We start from the raw sequence: 12098 nt of genomic DNA, 5'->3' as shown, positions 1-12098 counted from the left end.
AACGAAATTTTATACATTTTCTACACTTATTGAACCTACCTATACCGAATATAAGTAGGTACCTTACATGTATATCATAAAACATGGTGACCTAGTTAAATTAGTTGGAATTGTAATTAGTAGACCATTAAAATGTCTCCTGTCTGCTACACGAGACGTATCAAAGATGTCTTGTTATTAGACACAATAGAACAAACGGATCGTAAAGGAATAATTTATGATTTTTGCAAAGGAACACGCCCCGTGTCTATAACAGCATGGTAACTGTTTCCACTGCACGATGTAAGTTATTTTCGAAATAACGTACTTTAGTTAATTGCCTTTACTCCTACTTTTATTTATCCTTAGTAGCATTACACACATTTTAACAGAAACCGCCTAATTCTATGAACCCAGCGTGAAGATGATAGAAAACTCATTCAGCAGTAAACTATATTTATATAATTATGACATTATAAGTATGTGACACATTTTATAAGTATAGTAGAACCACAGATACCACGGTCACACAGAAAATCAAAGTGAAACAACGCTTGCGTTGTGTGACAAAGGTTACCGGAGCCCCATTTACTCCCAATAACCCTTAAAATCCGAACGCCTAAAAGGTTGGCAACGCACTTGTAACGCCCGTGGTGTTTCGGGTGTCTACAGCTTACCATCACGTGATCTGTCTGCTCGTTTACCATAAAACATGTGTCTACAATGTAGGAATGTACTGCATAACGATGTAGAATATAATCCTTCGTCTTAGAATAATCGTTACACAGATTATAAAAATCACACGACAGTCTGTACATCATCATCACTTTCTGAAATAATATAATATTGAAACGTTGAATTTGTAACATTGGTACGAAAATTGAATGACAAAACCATTCGCCGAAATTAATAATGCATTATTAAACTGGACATTACATTAATTAAGCGAAATCGGTCACCAGTTTACCATTACATATGCAATTTACGTATAATCGTACTGAGTATTATTAATAAATAGTAATGAATTGAAATGATTTACATTTAAAATTAATGTCAACAAAAACATTATACTACCCTTCCTACTATCAGGATAACAACTGGCTTATCCTAACGGCTTTGCCCACGTTCGGGTGTATAGTATTTTGGAGTTTACCTTATGGAGACTCCTCGACATGCAATGTATGATAGTTTATAGACCATAGTTTATACTCCATAATTTACCCAACATTCCGATTCCTTTAGTCGTTTTAATGAGTGTCCAGTCTTAGTAAAACTATGTAATCTACCCCTCTTCCAAAGCCACGTACTCTTAAAGCGTAATAAGAGTGACTATCAATCATACACACAAACTCACTCACAAATTTTCGCATTTACAACATAAGTAAGATAAGAAGAATCGTGTATCAATGGAACTAGTTTCTTTGACATGGGTATAATTAGTGCTAATATTGGAATACGTAATTAAGAGGGAAAGCCATATTGGTTGGGATCAGTAGTCCACATTGCACAATTACTGAGGCAATCCGAACATAATGAGGGTCTTAAGCTATGTGTGGAAGAGTATCTCCCAAAGTAAAGCCTTGGAGCTCGCCGGTCCACTCGAAACCGCCTTCTTCGCATCCGTTTATCGACTTTCTTTCTTTGTAGGTAAGGTTCCTTTTTGAAAGATAAGTGAAAGTAGATATATTTCACGTTACATGTATGATATCAATGAGACAGACATAATAGGTAAAATCTTTTGTGTTTTTAGAAATTAGCTTTTGATAACGTGTGACACAAATATAATCACTATTTCCAATGATGTATGGTTCTGTTTCCTACGCAGGTCTGTCCATGTCAGACGACTATCTTCTCTACACGCTGTACAGCAGTTTCATTAGAATAATATGTTCTCTTGTGGTCTGGTTTGAGATCTGGCATGTCTTGGGGAACACTGATGTGAGCCTGGACCAGATTATATCGAGCGTCAACGTTATCTTTATACATTTGGTCACTATTTGGAAACTTGTGACTATGGTAAATTCTTACTATGTACTAATCAAGTATCATGGTATAAACAGTAAACATGAGTATCCTACCTATTACAAACATACATGGGCACACACACACAAAGATTATTTACGAGTAGACACCACTGACAAACGGTGAAAGAAAACATCGTGGGGAAGACTAGACTTATAATTTCTAACTAGCAAACCCCAGTGTTGCCACTTCATTTTCCCTGCCACTTTTCTCTTGATTTTTTCTGAATTTTCTTTGCTATAAGCCTCATGGAGTCAAAGACCTTTCCAACGAATGCAAAACCGTGGAAATTGGTTTATGCGTTCTGGAGTTATAGCGTCAGGAAGGAAAACCCGACTTATTTATTATCAGTCTATAACATAAAAATAAATCGGGTTTTCCTAAAGCAGGAAAACAGGGAAAATCATTGGTGGCGAAACGGAGGTCGCCTGGTTTGCTAGTAGATTATAAGCTCAAATTGCCAATCCGTATTGGGCAAGCGTGGTGATTAGTGCTCAAACCTTCGCCGTGTGAGAAGAGGCCTTTGATCAGCAGTGGCCACTTATAGGCTATTGTATGTGTTGGCCACCTTTAAATTTTTTGAATGTTTGAGTGATATTATAATCTGTCCTTCAGAGTAGGTAATTAATACACAATACATGATAATAAATTCTAATTCAAATAGTTATGTAAATTGTATTAAGGAATGAGATACACTTGTAGACAAATACAAACTTAATATTTAAATTGAAATACGTTTAAAATATATTCCTTGTAAGTCTTGTAAGCACTAGCTATTTCAAGAAAGTATAGATTTCAGGGCACATCCAATTTTAGCAGAGCCAGCAGGTTCTATTTTAAACTGAAAACTTTCATATTAAAGTTTCATATTTACAAGGAAAGAAGGATTATTACTGGTTTTTTTTTATCTTAAATTGTTGAAAAACTTTGCCTGGTCCATGAAACTCGAGCTTTGAGTTTAACTTGATTTTTTAAACCTCATTCTTTAGTACATTTATAACTGATATCAAAAAAACTTAATTTTTAAATATATTTTATCTTGTCTTTTAGGTAAAAAACAAGTCAATTTTCAAGAGACTAGCTAAGGCTTTGGAATCTTCAAGTTTCGACATGTCTTCTCCACGGATACAGTGTGTTATCAATAATTGGATACTCATTAGTAATCAGTACTTCAAAATGTTACTTAGGCTGGGCTTGTTGACATTGACCGTCTGGTAAAGTATATCCATACTTTTCTTACCTATTTTGGTATAAAGTTTATGAAAGTATAAAACCATATAAAGTTTAGTATGAAGTGTCCATGCGCGGCGCTGATCGCTTACCATCAGGTGACCTGTATGCTCATTTGCCTCCTATTCCATAAAAAAACCTATCATACTTAACGTAGGACCTATATCAGAAAATATTATTAACTGCCAGCGGCTTCTCGTGGGATAAAAAGTATCCTATCACCCAAGTCAGTTGGCCTGTCTGTATACCTGTTCAGTAGTTTCAACGTTATTGACTGACAAACATCCAAACATCCAAACGTTCAAACAAACAAACTTTTACATTTATAATATGTATTGATTTTTTTACATTTGATGGGTCGGCGTTTGGCCGCTATCTCGCCTGATGGTAAGTGATGATGCGGCCTACGAGGGAGCACGTACCCATAAGCAACCTATTCACTCGGGTGAATAGTGTGATATCTATGCTCTTGATGTAGGTCAATTTCCAAATATTTTCAAAAGATCTCTGTGACAAGTCAACAGAATCATATAGTGTAACCCACACATTAGTGCTTATTTCTAAAGCTTCTGAATTCCATTACAGGGAATCGTACCCAATGATCGATGAAATAAAGTTCAATTTAATGGTGGACGTGAAACTCCCGTTTGAGTACCAAAGTCTGTTCACCTATATAGTGACGTATATAGCAGTGGCCATAATGTTCGCGTATGCATCGCTCATGGTGATAATATCGGAGCTGATCATGCAAGCTCACTTGATACGCCTCATCTGCCAGTTTGATGTGCTCGCTGACTGCTTTGAGAATATCTTTGAGGAGTGTGCTGAGGAATTTCCAGGTATCTAGTATTACACCTTTGAGTTAGACACAGTCATGCGTGTTCAGAAATGCAAGATTTCTTTGATACAAATATCACATGCAGTCTCGTTTTATATTTCAAAAGGCATCTGCAGTGCATCGATTTCAATTGTATTATGTGCGATTATAGATAAAGTTACAAGTTTCGAAACTTATTACTCTATCTGAACTTGAAGCAGATGATTTTTTTAAAAACTATTTACTATTTTATTCTCCTTTGCTACTGAAAGGTAAAAGGAAAAAAAGGTATAGATAGTTATTCTTTACTCGATCGCGGTCTGCTATGTCATTAATCGTGAGAATAATCTCGACCAATGACGAGCGAGAATGCAATCGAGCTCACTTCAAAAATTCAAATTGACAATTACAAAATAACAGTGTTTTGTGATAAAAGCGACTATTTTTAGCTCCAACATGTTTTACCTTCCTCCTTGTATTCTAACTTTAATTCGCAGTATTTATGCTATCAAAGAACAGTTACATAAACCCTGTTGGAATTGAGACAATGTCATCTCTCCCATTCACTATTCAATGCGAAGTTAAAGCTTCCACTAGGAAAGCAAATTAAAAGGCAGGAACGCTCAAAGCGGACTTGACGTCCCCTTTTAAAACGAACTGGGAAAGCTAGTGGGACGCCCGGTTGAATTCCGAACTGACAAACGTCAGATGTAAAGAGCTTTAACATCGTTTGTGCTTCTCTAAAATTATAATGTATTTCTACGAATATGGAATTGTAATATTTGTAAGTAGCAGTAGGTACTACTTTATGTATGTATGTATGTATGTATGTATGAGAGTTACGATATGGAATATTTTGTGTGCTGTTAGAGGATTTAAAATTTTGTTTTTGGTAGTTTGTTGAAGTGTATGTAAAATGGTTTTTAATACTATTTTGGGCAGTGTTTTATTGTCTAATGATTCGAGAGCTTAGTGTGAGCTTAGAGTGAGCGGAATGGTTAGTCATGAGAATAATTTCTGTAGAAGAAAATTACTACTGACTCATCTATATTTCTAGGATTCGATGATAGATAGATAATCCTCTCTTATATCTTCTCAATGAGCATTCAAAGAGGAAATGCCAATTCTGGTACCAATGAAATATTTAAATCAGTTGTGTCCGATGTATACCAATGCAATTCAGAGTAAACATGTGTCGAAAGTATTTAATTTTTTTTTACTTATTTTTCAGATCTAACGAAACACGAACTGGTAAAAGATAAAACGTTTGTTGATAAATACGTAAAGAGACTTGGAGATCTAGTGGCACAGCATCGAGAGATTTTGGAGTAAGTTTCGAGTTAAATAATAAATTACCTTATTCCCTTAAAGATAAGTGACAATTTACATTTGAACACGTAGTTATTTAATCAGTTAAATGTATGTTCTCTTGCGTTAAGTTTCATTTTCCATCTCAGTAATTACTCAGTGAATATTTATTTTTTATAATTTTCGTTTCGTTTACGTTTCGAGAATGTTGAAAAAGGGTTGTTTCATTATAGTTTGGATTCATTTACATTACGTAGATAAAATTATTTGAATAAAGAAGTTCAAGTAATTTGTATTGTGGGTTACCTAAATGCTATATTATTGCCGAAATTATCAAATGAAATTATTATTATGAACATATTTTTTCTAGTCAAACTAACGACCTGAGGACAATACTAAGCGCCCCGTTGCTGGGACAACTGACTTGCAGTGGTCTGCTCATCTGCTTCGTAGGTTATCAAGCTACTGCTGTAAGTACCTTAAATAGAACATACAATCACAATACTGTAGTGGCGGTCATAAAAGCTGGGGAGCTAAGGGCTATATAGGGTGACTGGTAATTAGTGAAGGATATTTAAACACGTGATTGTACTCATGATTACAAACAACTTTCCTAAAGAAACATTTTTTCAAAATTTCGCGTGCGCGTGCTTTCGTCTGATCAGCTGTTAGCAGCGAGGGGCGTCTCGCGTTGTCGGAAGACTAGTAGGTATTTTGGAACCTTACGCGCGCGTGCTAATAAAATTTTGTTGTATTGTTATTGTGATAAAAATTAAACTAATGAGTATACAAAAGAAATTCTTTATATTAGTATAAAAAAAACGTTAGTAAACAACGACGTGGCTCCATTATCGCATAATTTTCAATGGCTTACCTTAATTGCGCATAAACTGGACTCCACACAAAGTTGAAAATTGTACGTAAAACCTTTCTGTGGAAATATGGTTAAACTCATACGGTTTATAAGCTACGGGTATTAATCTGCTAGCGGTTGACTAAAACTCGAGCAGACTTGCTACTTTTGGATAAGCATGTTTAATTTTTTTCAAGTCTACTATGTTTTTGCGTCAATAAAAAGAAAAGAAATGCTGCTGTCTTTACTCTTTTAATTTAAAATATATTTATTGTGGAAGATACTTAGTAGTTTGTAAATAAAACCCTAAAACAAAATATCGTTCGTAGCATAATGTTGTAATCTAAAGAGTTATTTTGACCTTAGTGGAGACTTAGTGAACTGATTGTTAGTTCTCCACTAAGGTCAAAATAAATCTTTACCACGAAGAATAAAACTACTTACAGCCAAAATAACTAACCTATCTTAATCGAAAATCTGTGGATTAAAATTAATTTTTGACAAAATCTCTATACAACTAATATAGGAGAGTAAATTGGGCTGCAAGGCGACAAGAGCAAAAGAAGCAATCGTTGAAAAAAGTCGCTCAATCGTGTTATCAGCAAAATCTTCCAATCGCGATCGCTACCGCAAAAAGTCGCAAGTCTGCACAAAGGCGATTATTGGAAGGGATTTATCGAAAGTTGAAGCACCGGCACCGCCAGGGGTTTTAGGATCGGTTATGGAGTAACATTGAAAGGAGCGACCCGAAATAGAGACCCATTGTACGAGGAAGCGATATACATAATATATGTGAGGGTCGTGTCAATTAGATCCGTCAAATTGGACGGTAGGATTACAAGTGACAGGGTTTTGTGGAACCTCTCTATTATATACGCATGTTCATATGTATATGTATGTATGTACGTCGGTATGTATAGGGTAGGAATTATATGCCATGCGTCTTTGAATACAATTCCTAGGACTTTCAAGTGTAAAACATTATTAATGAATACAAAACTAACTTTTATCTTTAAAATGCTCCTTGAACAAAACATAGATAATTATATTCCCCTCAGTACCTCAATTGCTTCTAAACAACAATTAAATACATGATTCTGATGTTTTTCGACTTACTTACGTAATTATTTCACGAGAAACTCGACTAGTATCAAGCCATGCTAGTGGCTCATATTCATGAGCAGCATTCCGCGACACACGACGCGGCGACTGCTTCTTTATTCGACGACTTCTTCTGTCAGTAAGCCGAAAAACATAATAATTAATTTAGTATGTCTCACGAAAGTTATAATATAAATTACATGATTTATGATAAAAGCTTCATAAACTATCACGTATAGGTATAAATTATGGTGTTTATCTTCCAGACTATTGCGGAGAATTTGGGGAAATTTGTCATGAGTCTGCTCTATTTGGGTTACAACATGTTCACTTGGTATCTCATGTGCCGATGGTGTGAGGAGATTACTATTAAGGTAATTATTATTAACTGACCCAAAAAGAGTATGTATGTTTGTGAGCGATTATCTTGCGTTTGGTTGAAGCCATTTCAATGCGGTTTTCAGCATAGTATTTTTCATACTTATAAGAAGCGTTAAATGTACTGTAAGTGCATAATGTGCATTATACAGGGTGTAAACGGAACGCTTCCAAACGCCGCAAACAGGTGATATCATCACGTACGCAATCATAAACGAGCGCAATTAAAAAAAGGAATTTAATGTAATTGTTTTGTCGTAATATCACAAATGAGCTTAATTAAAAAAAGGAATGTAATGTTTACTTTATGTAATAATAGTTGTAATCAAATACTTAAAGCTAATGTTGCATGAATAACACAAAAACGATTAAAATTATCAAAACATTTTTTCGTTTTTCGGGAGCGTTCCGTTTACACCCTGCTATAATATGTATGAATATAATAAAACCTGCATTATTACAACAAATAGTAGCCAGGTATGTGCCTCCGTGAAATATTGCATTTAAAATGAAGGGCTTTCAGTACGGTAATGGTGGTCCTTCGAAGTTTTCCCTGAAACTTCCCAATTACAGAGACGTGTCTTGTTTCACGTGGCAGCCAACTTATATAGCGGATGTTTCATGTAAATTACTCTCCACTGATGTTTAATAGTAGGTACATACTTGTATGTATTGTGGGACTACCTGTGTACTACATGTTATTAAAAAGCTTGTTTTTCTACGTATTAAGTCACGGAAGAGGTTTTAATTTCCAAAGTTTCTATATATTTATTAGTTTTCCAATTAACATCACGACTGCACGGTTTGCGCTGAGGTTGGACAATTGGTTGCCGCGCAATGTGTAGCGGGTTCGATTCCCGCACAGAGCGTATGATCCATAAATTGTGGTTTCGGGTCTGGGTGTCATGTGTCCATGTATTTGTGTGTCTATAAACGGACCCACGATACAGTAGAAAATCCTGACATGGAGCAATGTTCTTTTTTTTAAAAAAAGGAATAAATCTTTCAACAGTTTATCTATTTATGAATTCTATTGCTTAGAGAATCTATTACCATATACTAGGCACAAATCTTGACTTCGTGCTATCACTGGACTAGACTATATTTGAGACAGCGATAATACCTAATATACACTCGGCGTCACAAAAATCGCACCTCTTTAAAAGTTCCCTTCATAGTCATTTTAACCCTATTAATCAATGGCAGACATATGACTGTAAGGTATCATTGGAAAGGCAATTCATTTAAGTTTAAGAATAAATCAATGGATTTGGTTTTTTGTTTACCAGGGAATAAAAAAGCAAGCAAATGCAAATGATTAAAAAGTTACATTTTATTTTATCAGCAAATAAGTCCTTAAAACCTAGTGTTACCCTCCCTAGCCCTGATGACTGCTTCCATGCTTTCTCTCATGGACGAATTAATGTGACAACAGTCTCTTGAGGAATGTTATCCCATTCTGAATATTTTGACATTTTTTTAACGTTACGTGCTGATGAGATCTGTTATGTTTAGGAATTCTAACTGTTGTTAATTTAAAGGTCGTTAAACGTACTTTCAATTGATACCAATATTAATAAGGTGTAATGTATTCGTTACTGGCGGGACATGTTTTAAACTTACAATTTTCCAAGAGGTGCGATTTTTGTGACGCCGAGTGTATCTTTAACTTAATTATTATGTAATGTTAGTATGTCTCACGAAAGTTACAATAAAAATATTTTAATTGACTCAAAAACTCTTTGTTCAGCATCACCACTTTGACAACGTGTAACTTTCATATTTATTTTAAAACTTCTTTCAGAGCCAACGTATAGGGGAGGCAGCATACTTCTCAGGCTGGGAGAGTGGTATATCGCTGGCTCCTGGTGCACGCGCCACCATCACCCTCGTGATTGCTCGAGCTAACAAGCCGCTGGTATTTGTAGCTGGTGGCATGTACACACTGTCGCTCTCTTCTTATACCACTGTGAGTAAGATTTAATACCCATTGCTAATTATAAGTTTGAAATAGCCAATCTATCTTTTAGCTAGTTTGGTGATGAATGCTTCAACCTACGTGTAAGAAGAGATCTTTGCTCAGCAGTGGGCTGTTTGCTGTTGATGATGATGATATATTTGTAAAGGGATAAATAGACCGACTTCAATGGCTACCTGCAATTTTAACAACGTCCCTCTAGGTGGATAGACGTCCTGCATTGGAGGAGGCCCATGTTCACCAGTAGACATCTTGCGGCTGATATGATGATGATGATGATGAAAGAAATAGATAGTGATGTAGTAGGTACTCTTCTTGACCTAGGTTTTATATGTATGAGATGTCTTCTAGTTTGAAAAATGAAAAACAAAAAATACCGTTAGCTATGGTTATTTAAAACTTCTGAGCAAAATATATTTCCTGTCTTAACTTATAATATAAATATTTTTATTTCAGTTGGTGAAGGCTTCATACAGTGCTCTGAACATTCTTCTAACGATGAGCCACGAGTGATGATATTTAACAAAAATACTTCGCTCATTTCGATCGATTTTTAGCCACATGTAGATTAATTTTAGAAGTATAGTTTAGAAATAATAAAGTGTATTGTAGCAATTTCAAGTTTATTTCCATTGCACACAAAAATCTACTTAATTAAACAAAGAATTGAATTCAATTTGTATTAACATGAACAGAGAAACAATAGTAGTAATATTAAAATGATGAATAATATGGCAACAAGGCGTATTATTACTTACTTCCGAGGCTCTGACCTCGATACACAAACTCGAGAAAATATTAAAAACGTAATGAAAAGCAAACAGAGGTAGCTACCGCCAGAATTTCCCGGCTTTAAGTACAATTTGCTCGGTGTTAATAAAGGTATTTATTATTTTCTGCGGCACAGTTGTGTAGCAATTATTTACAATATAAAAAAGGTGAAATAAAAAGTACCCTTAACCGACGAGTATGCATGAAAAGACTGTTGATAAAGCGAAAGAGGTATGTAAGATTCGTAGCAATTGGCGTTCCATTGTCACTGCCTACTCCCATGGGAGACAGGTGTGGTCGTTACGGTGGTTTTCCACCAGCTATGCTGCAAAGATTTAAACTGTGTAATGTAGGTAAACTGTGAAACTATATGATCGATACTAAACTATGTAGCGATGCGAGTAAGATGTGTTATGAAGATACGCCGCCGCAAAGTAGCTGTATGAGGAAGATGCGCAGCTCGAGTATACGATGTATCGATAGTAGGGAAACCATCCATAGCACGATCTTTCCATATAAAAGATATCTTAGCCGAACCCGTTTTCAACAGTGCTAAGCTATCTGTACCAATACATACGATTGACAAACGCATCCACAGCAACGTAGCATAGCACATTTCTAGTGGAAAAGCAGAGTTAAGCACAAATTAGTACCACTACCTCTAGAATATTCTTCCAAATTCGAATCAAGAACCAAAAATAATATTAAATACAGTACTTATAGTTGACGTGCTATCAATAATTAATGATGATACTCGAACAAATCAGCTTGCCACTTCAAGCCGTGCCATGCAAATTTGTTTTTTATAGATAAAAACTGTCGGCTTAACAAAGGTGTTCAAATATAATAGCAATAATAATTCTGTCCGTGTATTAGTACTTTGTTGTGAGCTATTGTACTCGTTTTGCATAACAATGGGAAGTGTTCGCACACAAGGTGCCGACAGAAGTCACTGGGCTTGGAGGAGTCTTTTATAAAAGTAAAGTAAACGTTTCTCTACTTGAGCAAACTATGTATGCTCGAACCTTTACCCTTTATGTAGCCAATAGTACATACCTTGATAATTTGAATTGAAAGAGAAAAAAGTCTCGTCTTTGTAGTACTTAAATAGTGGTACTACAACCGTTAGTACGAGTTTACTTTACACTGAACGAAAATGAATTGAGAGCGCGTTCGGCACCGTGATTAGCCGGCGCGAATAAACCAACCAATCAGAGTGCCAACCGCGCTCTCATTTGGTTTTCGTTCAACATAAAGCAAAATCATACTAAGGCCTCTGGTTACCAGAAGCGATCCTATTTCTTTCATTAATTGATCACTACAAGTAAAAAACAAAAGGAAATTCGTACTAAGAACAGAAAATAATTTAAAATAATACAGAAAACGAAACGCATTTTGTTTAAATGTTTAATTTGAATGTAGGTTTCTACAGACAATGTGTAATTGTGTTACCTAGTACCTACATATGTAGGTAGCTACCAAACAAATCGCCTTACAGTCGTAGGTGTATAAGGTGTATCTATACGGCTTTTGTCTTAACAATTTGGATGACTAAGTGTCTGCTGGCGTAGAGTGCGTTGAACTTTTATGATAACAGCGATTATCACTAGGCAGTGTTTGGGGGGAATATTACAATATCTTTATTTGTGGTTAATACGATT

General features: G+C 35.4%; 1 protein-coding gene across 1 annotated transcript; it reads left to right on the top strand.

Moving 5' to 3' along the window:
* Positions 1 to 1511: 1511 nt before the first annotated feature.
* Positions 1512 to 10255, top strand: LOC118268214 (odorant receptor 67a-like). Its single transcript, XM_050706386.1, has 9 exons — positions 1512 to 1626; positions 1805 to 1995; positions 3052 to 3215; positions 3817 to 4070; positions 5280 to 5376; positions 5727 to 5826; positions 7577 to 7684; positions 9493 to 9657; positions 10123 to 10255. The coding sequence occupies exons 1-9, from the start codon at positions 1512 to 1514 to the stop codon at positions 10177 to 10179; spliced, it is 1251 nt and encodes a 416-aa protein (XP_050562343.1). The 3' UTR covers positions 10180 to 10255.
* Positions 10256 to 12098: the final 1843 nt, after the last annotated feature.

Source organism: Spodoptera frugiperda, chromosome 29 (assembly GCF_023101765.2).
Source record: "Spodoptera frugiperda isolate SF20-4 chromosome 29, AGI-APGP_CSIRO_Sfru_2.0, whole genome shotgun sequence".
Lineage (NCBI taxonomy): Eukaryota > Metazoa > Arthropoda > Insecta > Lepidoptera > Noctuidae > Spodoptera > Spodoptera frugiperda.
This window is presented reverse-complemented; position numbering and strand designations above follow the sequence as displayed.